This window comes from Nomascus leucogenys, chromosome 10 (genome assembly GCF_006542625.1).
Source record: "Nomascus leucogenys isolate Asia chromosome 10, Asia_NLE_v1, whole genome shotgun sequence".
Classification (NCBI taxonomy): Eukaryota; Metazoa; Chordata; class Mammalia; order Primates; family Hylobatidae; genus Nomascus; species Nomascus leucogenys.
This window is the reverse complement of record NC_044390.1, coordinates 55,843,309-55,855,003: the sequence shown is the minus strand read 5'-3', so window position 1 is coordinate 55,855,003 and position 11,695 is coordinate 55,843,309. Positions and strand designations below refer to the sequence as shown.

Genomic DNA, 11,695 nt, shown 5'->3' with positions numbered 1-11,695 from the left:
AGACACACGGATCTGTCCGAGACCCTCCCCTGCTGGCTTGTGAAGCCTTTTACAGTCTCACGTCTTCCTGTCCCAAACTTTCCTCCCATTCTCACGGAAATGCTAAATCATCCCGGCGTGGGAGGCTTCTGTGGGTCGGAGCCCAGCTTTGCAAGGTTCAGCTCCAAGACTGCTTCCTCCAGGGAGCCTTCCCTCCCTCCCCCAAGGTAAGTGCTCCTCCCCAGTTGCTCATTCCACCAGGGCCTGATCACACCCTGCTGGCAGTGTCAGAGCCCAGCTTTGTCTCCCACCACCCCTCCTAGAACTGGTGGCAAGGACAGATGAATGGATGAATGAATGAATGGGAAGTGAGAATTCTACTACTGGACCATCAATGCAGCCCTCTGAATGAGCGAGTGAGTGAGTAAGTGAGTGATGGAAAGTGGTCTGGAGGCAGGGAGAGGGACAGGCCGATCATGGGAAGAACCCCAGCTCAAGCCCCCGAGGTCTCCTCTCCCGCCCTAAAAGATGGGCGCGCCAAGCCCTTGGGCCAGAAAAAAAAAAAAAAAAACCGGGCCGGGATTGGCTCAGGCTGGGGGAGGCGGGTCTAGGACGAGACACGAGTTTCTATTGGCTTACTAGCCAGGACTCTGTCCAATCGACGCGATCGCCTTCTCCAGAAGATCCCGCCTCCCTCCCGCCGGCAGCCGCGGAGGCGGAAGAAGGCGCCTTTCCGTCGCCCTAGCAACCGTCAGCGGACCCCTGTCGCCCGGGCAACTGTCCCAGGCCTCCCGTCAGCCTTTGCCTGGGCCCCTCCAGTCACCCGGACAACCGCTACCCGTTCCGGTCAACCATCAACCCCGTCCCCCGTCCCCCTGGCAACCATCGCCGGACCCACCGCCCCCCTGGACGCCGTCCTGGTCCTGTCCGCAGGCCTCCTCTCCGCAAACCTCCGCCGCGGGCTCCGACGTCCGGGACCCCACGTCTCAGGGGCTCTCTCCTCCTCCTGCCCGTCTTCTCGCCTCCCCGGGGCGGGGGGCATTGCTCCCACCCTGGCAGGGGGGCCCCGGTTTGGGCCGGGCTCTGGGGGTCCCTGCTCGGTCGGGACAGTGGGACCGCCCTGTGCTGTGGCCGCGCGCAGCCCCCCGCAGGCCTCGGCGCTCGCACTCTTGCGTGGGACTGTCCAACCGCCACGGGGAGCTCTTCAAAATGCAAGCCATGTCCCTCCCCTGCTGAAAACTCTCCCCTGGCTCCCCTTGAGAGTCGAATCCAAGCTCCTCGCAGCCCCTGGCGGTCTGGCTGTGTGGCCTCTTCTCTGAAGCCTCCTCGCTCACTCTGCCTTAGCAAGCCCCTGGCCTGCGTGTTGTGACTCCAATGACCCAAGCTTCTTCCCGCCTGGGACCTTCCTAGTCACTACTTCCCACTCCCCCAAAAAGTGCATCCTAGACGGGCGCGTGGCTCATGCCTGGAATCCCAGCACTTTGGGAGGCCGAGGTGGGAGGATCACTTGAGCCAAGGAGTTTGAGACCACCCTGGGCAGCATAATGAGACGTCTGTCTCTATAAAACATCTTTGGGAGGCCGAGGCAGGCGGACTGTTTGAGGTCAGGCGTTGGAGATCAGCCTGGCCAACATGGTGAAACGCTGTCTCTGCTAAAATTACAAAAATTAGCCAGATGTGGTGGCGTGCGCCTGTAATCCTAGCTACTGGGGAGGCTGAGGCAGGAGAATCACCTGAAGGAGGTGGAGGTTGCAGTGAGCTGAGATCGCGCTACTGCACTCCAGCCTGGGCAATAGAGCAAGCCTCCATTCTCAAAAAATAAATAAATAAATAAATAAAAATAAAAATTAGCCTGGCATGGTGGTGTGCCCCTGTAGTCCCAGCTACTCGGGAAGCTGAAGCAGGAGGATTGATTGAGCCCAGGAGGTGGAGGCTGCTGTGAGCTAAGATCACACCACTGCACTCCAGCCTGGGCAACAGAGTGAGACCCTGTCTCAAAACAACAACAAATAAGTACGTCCCCCAGCTAGGGTCCCACCTGTGGGTCTTCAGTGAAGCCTTCCCTGAGCCCTGTCAGCTCTCTCCTCCTTAAACTCTTTCTGGCTTACACTCTATCACTAGGACCTAGAACACTGCCTGGTGTCTGTGTTGAGTAAAAGGATGTTGTGCCAGGCACAGTGGCTCACGCCTGTAATCCCAGCACTGTGGGAGGCCGAGGTGGGCGGATCATGAGGTCAGGAATTCGAGACCAGCCTGGCCAACATGGTGAAACCCCATCTCTACTAAAAATACAAAAATGAGCTGGGTGTGGTGGTGGGCACCTGTAATCCCAGCTGCCCAGGAGGCAGAGACAGGAGAATCGCTTGAGCCTGGGAGGCGGCTGCAGTGAGCCGAGATTATGCAGTTGCACTCCAGCCTGGGCGACAGAGCAAGACTCCATCTCACAAAAAAAAAAAAAAAAAAAAAAAAAAAAGGGATATTGTGCTGGGGATAAGGGAGGGCAGAGGGGGATGACCAGCAGGCAGGCCCATCTCAGAGAGAGGAGAATGTATTTCTCAGGGCCCCTCAGTCCTCATGGTACAGGTGATGCTGGCAACATCCCCTAAAAGCCAGGCACAAGCCAGGGAGATACAAGCTGATGCTACGGTCAGGCTGGGGCTGGGTGGTGCACCCTCCACTTGTAACCCCCATCCCCCACTCACCCCCTCCCCAGAGGGCTCCAGAGTCAGCGGAAACTGTGGCTAATTTGGAGCAGAAGTTTCCAGGAGCTGGAGAGGCAGGCCTCAGATCCCAGATGGCTTTTCTGGGAGCTGGTCCCTTCCTGCCCCGAATCCAGAATCTCACTTGTCCTAACAGAGACGAGAGCTGTTTTCCCAGGGATGTGAGACAGGCCAGCCCAGGCTGGGGCCAGAGAACTTGACCTGACCAGGCCTGGGGTCATGACGGGGGGTGAGGGAAGGGGCTTGTGGGAGCTCTCCTGGGACTGGCTGGAGAGGAATCTGCACACCCACCTGCCTGCTCATGAGGGTCTGCTCTTGGGGAGGTTGCCAGGGGCCAGGCAAGGTGGACCCCTGCTCTTTTTTTTTTTTTTGAGACGGAGTCTCGCTCTGTTGCCAGGCTGGAGTGCAGTGGCACGATCTCGGCTCACTGCAAGCTCCACCTCCCGGGTTCACGCCATTCTCCTGCCTCAGCCTCCTGAGTAGCTGGGACTACAGGCGCCCGCCACCATGCCAGGCTAATTTTCTGTATTTTTAGTAGAGACAGCGTTTCACCATGTTAGCCAGGATGGTCTCGATCTCCTGACCTCGTGATGCACCTGCCTCGACCTCCCAAAGTGCTGGGATTACAGGTGTGAGCCACCGTGGTCGGCCCTGACCCTTACTCTTAAGCTAGGATTACCCTCATCAGCGCTGCCACACAGAACTTTCTTCACTGATGTGGCAATTGAGCACTTGAAATACAGCTGGTGTGGCCAGGCACAGTAGCTCACGCCTGTAATCCCAGCACTGTGGGAGGCCAAGGTGGGCAGATCACTTGAGGTCAGCAGTTCGAGACCAGCCTGGCCAACATGGTGAAACCCCATCTCTACTGAAAATACAAATATTAGTCAGGCCTGGTGACGCGCCTGTAGTCCCAGCTACTCGGGAGGCTGAGGCACAATAATCGCTTGAACCCGGGAGGTGGGGGTTGCAGTGAGCCGAGATTTCATCCACCGAACTCCATCCAGCCTGGGTGACAGAGCAAGACTCTGTCTCAAGGGAAAAAAAAAAGAAACACAGCTGGTGTGACTGAGCACTGCATTTTCATTGTATTTCATTTCAATTAACATTTAAGTTGAAGTAGCCAAATGTGGTGAGCAGTATGGTATTTAGAGTAGCACTGAGCTGAGGACCCAGGCAGGAGGTGGAAGGCAGGGACAGGAAGGTCAGGGTTTAAGGTTTGTGCAGCTATGGCAGAGAACCAACTTTGGCAAAGAGCAGAGTGAGGCCCCAGCAAGGGAGGAGGTGGGACACTCGGTCTCGGCATCTGGCTCCACTGGAGGAGAGGTATACCCGGTTCCCAGGGTCAAAGTTTTTGTTACACATACATGCATCCATGCCTGTGTGTGAGTACAGGGGTTAACGTGTCCCAAGGCACCCATAGGTGCACTTGTGTGAGATCCAGGAGTCCTGTGCCTATGAGCGATTCAAGAGTTCACCATTGTATGGACTCCCAGGCACACGCAGATAACGGGTGTGTGTTCCTGAGAATCCATGCCTCCTGGGCAGGCGGCAAGGACCGCTAGTCCAGCAGGTCTTGCAAGAAGGCCCACATGTACTGGTGCATCTCCTGGGGGTTGCTCTGTGGGATCCAATGCCCTATGCCTGGCAGGATGTGGGCCTCCAAGCGGCCCGGCACAAAGCAGCTGCCGATGGCTTCCACCAGCCCCAGCTCCAAGTAAGTGTCCTTCTCCCCCCACAGCAGCAACGTGGATGTGGCCAGCTCCTGGGGTTCCAGGGGGAAGTTCCTGTGGCCAGGACAGACAGACAGGCAGAAGGATGGCTGCCTCCCACCCCCTGCCCCTGCAAATCTCCTGAGCTTATGCTTGGCATCTGGTCTCACCTGAAGAGGTTTCGGTAATAGTTGAGGGGCCCCGTGAGGCCACCAGGCTGTGAGAAGTTATAAAGGAAGGCCTCGAGCTCGTTGGGGGTCAAGCGTGGGATGCCTGTCTTGCGGTGGGTGAGGGTGGTCTTCAGAATCTAGGTACACAGCAGGAATCTGGCTTCGGTGCCCAGCCTGCCCAGCCCCGACCTGCTTCCCTCCTCCCTTCAACCTGCACCCTCTGTACCTGGAAGTCAGACATAGACAGCAGCTTCTCGGGCAGCCAGGGCAGCTGGAACAGGAACATGTAGTGGGAACGGAAGAACTGGCTGATGTGGTGCAGGGAATAGTCTAGGGTGGGAGGGTTGAGGGAGAGATGTAAGGCCTGCTCCTGGGGTGGCCCCACACACCTGCACCCCTACACACACCCAGGTCAGGCACACAAGCCTCAGGAATGCCACTGCTGCCTGCCTGGGTCTGTGAAGGTACTAGACACCCCTCCTGGCCTGGGCACCAGCTACATTCCCTCTTGCCATGTTTCACTATCTACAGGATGGGGGCATCTCCTGGGAATCCCCATATCCAAAGGTGTGCTTCCCCTACCCAGGCCAGGGTGCGTTTCCTCTGCTTTATTCAGCTAACATTTATTGAGCAACTACTGCATGCCAGGCCTTGTTCTAGACACAGCAGTGAATGAGACAGACAAAACTCCCCATTCATCCTAGGCAACTTAAGGAAACCCCTGTATCGACAAAAAAAATTTTTTTTTTTTTGAGACAGAGTCTCGCTCTCTTGCGCAGGCTGGAGTGCAGTGGCGCAATCTTGGCTCACTGCAAGCTCCACCTCCCGGGTTCACGCCATTCTCCTGCCTCAGCCTCCCGGTAGCTGGGACTACAGGCACCCGCCACCATGCCCGGCTAATTTTTTTTGTATTTTTAGTAGAGACAGGGTTTCAGTGTTAGCCAGGATGGTCTCGATCTCCTGACCTCGTGATCCACCCACCTCAGCCTCCCAAAGTGCTGGGATTACAGACGTGAACCACCGCACCCGGCCTCCAAAAAATAATTTTTTAAAAATTAGCAGGGCGTGGTGGTGTGTGCCTATAGTCCCAGCTACTTGAGAAACAGAAGTGGGAGGATCGCTTGAGCCCAGGAGTCTGAGGCTGCAATGAGCTGCAACTGCAGCACTGCACTCCAGCCTGGGCCACAAAACAAGACTGTCTCAAAGGAAAAAAAGAAAAAAGAAAAAAAAAAACACCCCCAAAAGACAAAAAACTCCCTGCCCTCAGGGAGCTGACAGTCTAGATGGGGAGACAGACAAGTAAACAATAATAGGCTGGGTGCGGTGGCTCACGCCTGTAATCCCAGCAATTTGGGAAGCCAAGGCAGGTGGATCACTTGAGGTCAGGAGTTAGACACTAACCTGGGCAACATAGTGAAACCCCGTCTCCACTAAAAACACAAAAATTAGCTGGGCATGGTGGGACATATCTGTAGTCCCCGCTACTCTGGAGGCTGAGGAAGGAGAGTCACTTGAACCCAGGAGGTAGAGGTTGCCAGGTGTGGTGGCTCACTCCTGTAATCCCAGCACTTTGGGAGGCTGAGGCCAGCGGATCGCTTGAGCCCAGGAGTTCAAGACCAGCCTGGCCAACATGCTGAAACCCCATCTCTACTAAAAATACAAAATAATTAGCCAGTCATGGTGGCACACGTCTGTAGTCTCAGCTATTGAGGAGGCTGAGGCAAGAGAATCACTTGAACCTGAGAGGCACAGGTTGCCATGAGCCGACATTAAGCCACTGCACTGCACAGAGCGAGACTCCAACTCAAGGAAAAAAAAAAAAAAAAAAAAGAGTGGCTGGGCGTGGTGGCTCACGCCTGTACTCCCATCACTTTGAGAGGCCGGGGTGGGCAGATCACGAGGTCAGGAGATGGAGACCATCTTGGCCAACATGGTGAAACCCCGTCTCTACTAAAATACAAAAAATTAGCCCGGCGTGGTGGCCGGTAATCCCAGCTACTTGGGAGGCTGAGGCAGGGGAATCCCTTGAAACTGGGAGGCAGAGGTTGCAGTGAACTGAGATCATGCCACTGCACTCCAGCCTGGCGACAGAGCAAGACTCTGTCTCAAAAAGAAAAAAAAAAAAAAAGAAAGAAAAGAAAAAACAACAAAAGAGAGAAAGAGAGAGAACACAGTTATGACCACAATGCTGCGTATTAACATCAGGTGATATGATAGACATTGTTAACCTCTCCAGCCTCAGTTTCCTCCAGCTGGAACATAGGGATAATACAACCTTCATAAGCCCAGGAGCCTTAAGTAGGTTACTGTGTGCACATTCCTTGTTATTGTAAGTGCTATAAAAAAATGTGGATTACTCCTAAGTGTATTGTGATTTATTTTATTTTATTTTTGAGACAGAGTCTCATTCTGTCATCCAGGCTGGAGTGCAGTGGTGCAATCTTGGTTTACTGCAACCCCCACTTCTCAGGTTCAAGTGATTCTCTTGCCTCAGCCTCCCGAGTAGCTGAGACTACAGGCGTGCGCCACCATGCCTGGCTGATTTTTTGTATTTTTAGTAGAGATGGGGTTTCACCATGTTGGCCAGGCTGGTCTTGAACTCCTGGGCTCAAGCAATCCACAGGCTTTGGCCTCCCAAAGTGCAGGGATTACAGGTGGGAGCCATCACGTCTGGCCATATTTTATTTTATTTATTTATTTTTTGAGATGGAGTTTTGCTCTTGTTGCCTAGGCTGGAGTGCAATGGCATGATCTCGGCTCACTGCAACCTCCACTTCCCAGGTTCAAGAGATTCTCCTGCAACAGCCTCCCGAGTAGCTGGGATTACAGGCATGCACCACCAATGCCTGGCTAATTACATTTTTTTTTTTTTTTGTAGAGACAGTTGGGGTCTTGCTATGTTGACCAGACTGGTCTTGAACTCCTGGCCTCAAGTGATCCTCCCATCTCAGCCTCCCGGAGGGCTGGGATTACAAGTGTGAGCCACTGGGTCTGGTATGTCATTAATTTCCGAATGAGGAGTTCCACAAGGGAAGGGACCTGGGTTGATTGCTGCACCCTCAGCCCTTGATGTGTTGACAGGTATACAGAGAATTGCAAACACAGACACATGTCCCTGCCCCCTTGCACATAAGTACATCCCAGTGTCCCGGACTCCCACACACACCTTGGTACACCGACATGGGGGCACCACTGACCACAACCATCCGCTCGACCAGGGATGGGTAGTAGATGGAGAAATGCCAGGCAAGGAGGGCACCCCAGTCATGGGCCACAAGGATGCACTTTGAGTAACCTGTGGGAATTCAAGGAGCTCGCATAAGTGAGGTGCCAGGTAGGACTGAAGCAGGGGTGGGGGAAGTAGGTTCCAACAAGGAGAAAGCGGGGGTATGTGTGTGTGCAGGATGAGGGAGGCCACGCCTAGGATGGGGGTATGTCTGCACCAAGGCCTAGGATGACATCTTTGATATCCACCAGCAGCAGGTCGATTGTGTAGCAGTCCACACCCCGAGGTGCATCCGAGGGGCCATAGCCTCGCAAGTCCACAGCCACAACATGGAAGCGGCTCTGGAACTCCCGGAGCTGGTATCGCCAGGAGAACCTGCCAGGTGGGCGGGGGAGGGAGGCTGAGTCAGGGCCCTCAGGTTGCACCTGCACCCTACGCCCATCAGCAACCATTGGCAACCCCTCCTTCCTGCTCTAAACTTCCCCTAAAAGGAGGATGGGGAATCCCAGGCAGAGGCAGAGGCTGAGGCTGAAGCCAGCTACACCCTGAATCCAGGGGACCTCAATCAACCTCAATACCCCTTTGTCCTGTCCCTTCAGGGCCTAGGGATCCTGAGTATGCTGGCTCAGTACCCCTGTCCCCATCTAGGTTCAGCTTGTCACGACCTATACAGCCTGCCTCTTGGGAGCCCAAGCTCCACCTGCCCCCGAGTCCCGTGGGCCTCAGGCCCTTGGGTCCCAGACGTACCAGTTCTCAGGGAAGCCGTGCAGAAACAGCATGAGGCGTCCGTTGCCTCGTCCAGCCGAGACATAGTGCAGACGCAGGCCGGAGCTCTAGGGGAAGGGCACGGCCTGAAGTCTGGGGAACCCTCCCTCCCGAGGCTTGAATCTTCTCGACCCCACGCGACCCCGCAGCCCCGATAGTGCCCCCATGCGATCACCTTGAGGTTCAGGAAACCGTGCTCGCCCAGCGATGGGTCGCTCAGGCAGGCGGGGGGCGCGCTCCGACGTCGCCCGCAGCAGCCTCGCCGGGGCCGGCACAGCACGTGCGTGAGCGCTATGCAGCCGTAGACTGCCGCGGCCACCAGCGCCACCGAGAACACCAGGCTCCACATGAAGGCGCGCAGCAGCTTCAGCGACAGCCGCGACGGCGCCAGCAGCGCGGTCACCACCAGCTCGGGCATGTCGCCGCGCTCCGGGACCACGGCGGCGCTGCCGGCCGGAGGCACCTGCAGCAGCGGCGAGGCGGTGTCAGGGCTCAGGGGCCCACCGCCTTTGGCCTGGGGCCCCTCCGTGCCGTCGGGGTTTGTGGGACGCGCTGAGGGAAGAGGCGGGCGGCTCCGACAGAAACAGCCAGAGCGCACCACTCACCTGAGTGCCAGGTAAACACCTGGGCGCGACAGGGACAGGAAACAAGGGTAGGGTGCGGAGGCTGGGGAGGAAGGAGTTGGAAAGGAGGGAAAGAAATGGGTGGGGCCTAGCAGGTCTTGTGCGGGGCTTAGGGCGGGGGCGGTGCCCAGGAAGACTCAGCAGCGGGTGGGTGAGGGTCTAAAGAAGGCAATTCCGGGCCGGGTGCGGTGGCTCACGCCTGTAATCCCAATACTTTGGTAGGCCGAGGCGGGCGGATCACCTGAGATCAAGAGCTCGAGACCAGCTTGGGCAACGTGGTGAAACCCCGTCTCTACTAAAAATACAAAAATTAGCTGGGCGTGGTGGCGGGCGCCTGTAATCCCAGCTACTTGGGAGGCTGAGGCAGGAGAATCGCTTGAACCCGGGACGTGGAGGTTGCAGTGAACTGAGATCGCGCCACTGCACTACAGCCTGGGTCATAACAGGGAAACTCCGTCTCAAAAAAGAAAAAAAGAAAAAAAAAAAAGGCAATTCCGAGCCCAGACAAACCTTGAGGGCATCCTGGATCCTCAGTTAAGTGGGCGGCACCTGGAGTGAGGGGCGGGGCATATGCAGAGTAGGTGCGGCCTACAAGCCAAAAAGGAGCGAGAGTTGGGATGGTGGGCGTGGCTTATGCGGGTGGGCGGGGAGAGGGTGGATCCTGGAGGAGGTAAGGCCTAACATTGGGCGGAGAAGGCGGGAGCCTGGGCCAATGAACTGAGGGTAGGCCGGGGGAGGGGCGGGGAGGCAATGGGCAATGAGATGGAGGGCGGGGTCGGGGCCTAATATGGCGGGTCAGGCGGGTCTGGAAGCCGAAGAAGGACAGGCAATGCCAAGTCTAGGACTAAGAGGGAGGCGCGGGCGGTATTAGCGGCTCGAGGAGGCTTCGGGAGGCCCGGCCGACGGCCGCCGCCTGGTGCTACCCACCCTGGGGCGCGCGACCCTCCCTTCGGTCTGGCTCCAAAGACCTAGCAGCACTGACTTCACCCAGCTGTGGTTCCAACGGTGGGTCCAGCGGCCTCGGCCCGGCGCCGTCCTCCTGCTGGCCCAACAGGCCCGCCAGCCCGCCCCTGTACGTCTGTGATTGGACGGCAGCGGCCACTGATGTCCAAGCGACAGGTCCTGGCCCGGGAGCCAATCGGCAGGTGTTGAGGCCCAGGCTCCGAGAGCGGGCCGAGGAGGCGGGGATACCCTGATTCCTAGAGGGCAGGCCTGGTTCCCCCGAGGAGGACCCGGCCTATGAATGACTGCCGTTCTGGGGTTCTGGCCGAAAGAGGAAGTGGGACAGGGCCGGGTGTGATGGGGCCTAGAGTCACAGAGCCTTGCGGCCCTGCTGTCCCTGCAAGAAGCCAGCTTCCGGCCAGGCGCGGTGGCTCACGCCTGTAATCCCAGCACTTTGGGAGGCCGAGGCGGGCGGATCACGAGGTCAGGAGATCGAGACCATCCTAACATGGTGAAACCCCGTCTCTACTAAAAAAAAAAAAATACAGAAAATTAGTCGGACGTGGTGGCGGGCGCCTCTCGGGAGGCTGAGGGAGAATGGCGTGAACCCAGGAGGCGGAGGTTGCAGTGAGCTGAGACTGCGCCACTGCACTCCAGCCCGGGCGACAGAGTGAGACTCCGTCTCAAAAAAAAAAAAAAAAAAAAAAAAAAAAGCAGCCAGCTTCTCAGCTTCTTCCTATTTTGCAACCTTCTCCCGATATCCTTGAACATTTTAGGGACAGCCATCACTTAACCCATAGAGCAACCCTATTAAGTCTAAGTAGCATAATCACATCCCTGTAGTATAGATCATGAACCTGAAATTCGAGGATGAGGTCATTTGCCAGAAGCCATACATCTTGTAAAATAGCCATCCACAAAGATGTCGGGAAAAAGGCAGCAATCTGTGGCTACACCTCCCCTTCCTCCCAGAAGCAGCCACTGGAACGTTTTTAGCTTTTTCTTTTTTTCAGATGGGGTTGCGACCATAGTTCACTGCGGCCTCGAACTCCTGGGCTCAGTACGACAACCTGTATTTGAGACTACAGGCCTGTGCCACCACACTCAGCTAATTTTGCAAATATTTTTCAGAGAGACGACTTGCTATATTGTCCAGGCTGGTCTCAAACTCCTGGCCTCAAGCAATCCTCAAGCCTCCACCTCCCAAAGTGGGATTACAGATGTAAGTCACCATGCCTGGCCTCTATTTCTTGACTTAACCAATGTATGATATTAGCCACAGACTTGCTCATATCACTACCCCTGGACGTGCCATTTTTTGTTTCCCTGTTAGTTTCCTTTAAAAACACTCCACTTGTCACCTCTTGCCCCTTTCCACCTCCCACTTTTATCCATATACCTGCTAAACATACTGTCCTGGGACCATACTTAAAGGTGAATAGTGGTTTATGTTCTGCCTCAGTGAACAATGCATCTCAGAGCTGAGATGCCCATAGTGTACAAACTTTTGTTCTCCCTGGACTACTTAACCACTACCTTTTTTTTTGTTGTGTGATTA

General features: G+C 56.0%; 1 protein-coding gene across 1 annotated transcript; it reads right to left on the bottom strand.

The window, feature by feature from the left end:
• Window positions 1–3,765: 3,765 nt before the first annotated feature.
• EPHX3 (epoxide hydrolase 3) lies at window positions 3,766–9,404 on the bottom strand. The gene is made up of 7 exons (XM_030820577.1): window positions 8,748–9,404; window positions 8,555–8,640; window positions 8,025–8,182; window positions 7,748–7,876; window positions 4,808–4,911; window positions 4,582–4,718; window positions 3,766–4,486 (listed from the first exon to the last, which is right to left on the bottom strand). Exons 1-7 carry the CDS (start codon window positions 8,988–8,990, stop codon window positions 4,261–4,263), a joined length of 1,083 nt encoding a protein of 360 aa, XP_030676437.1. The 5' UTR covers window positions 8,991–9,404; the 3' UTR covers window positions 3,766–4,260.
• Between the last annotated feature and the right edge of the window lie 2,291 nt (window positions 9,405–11,695).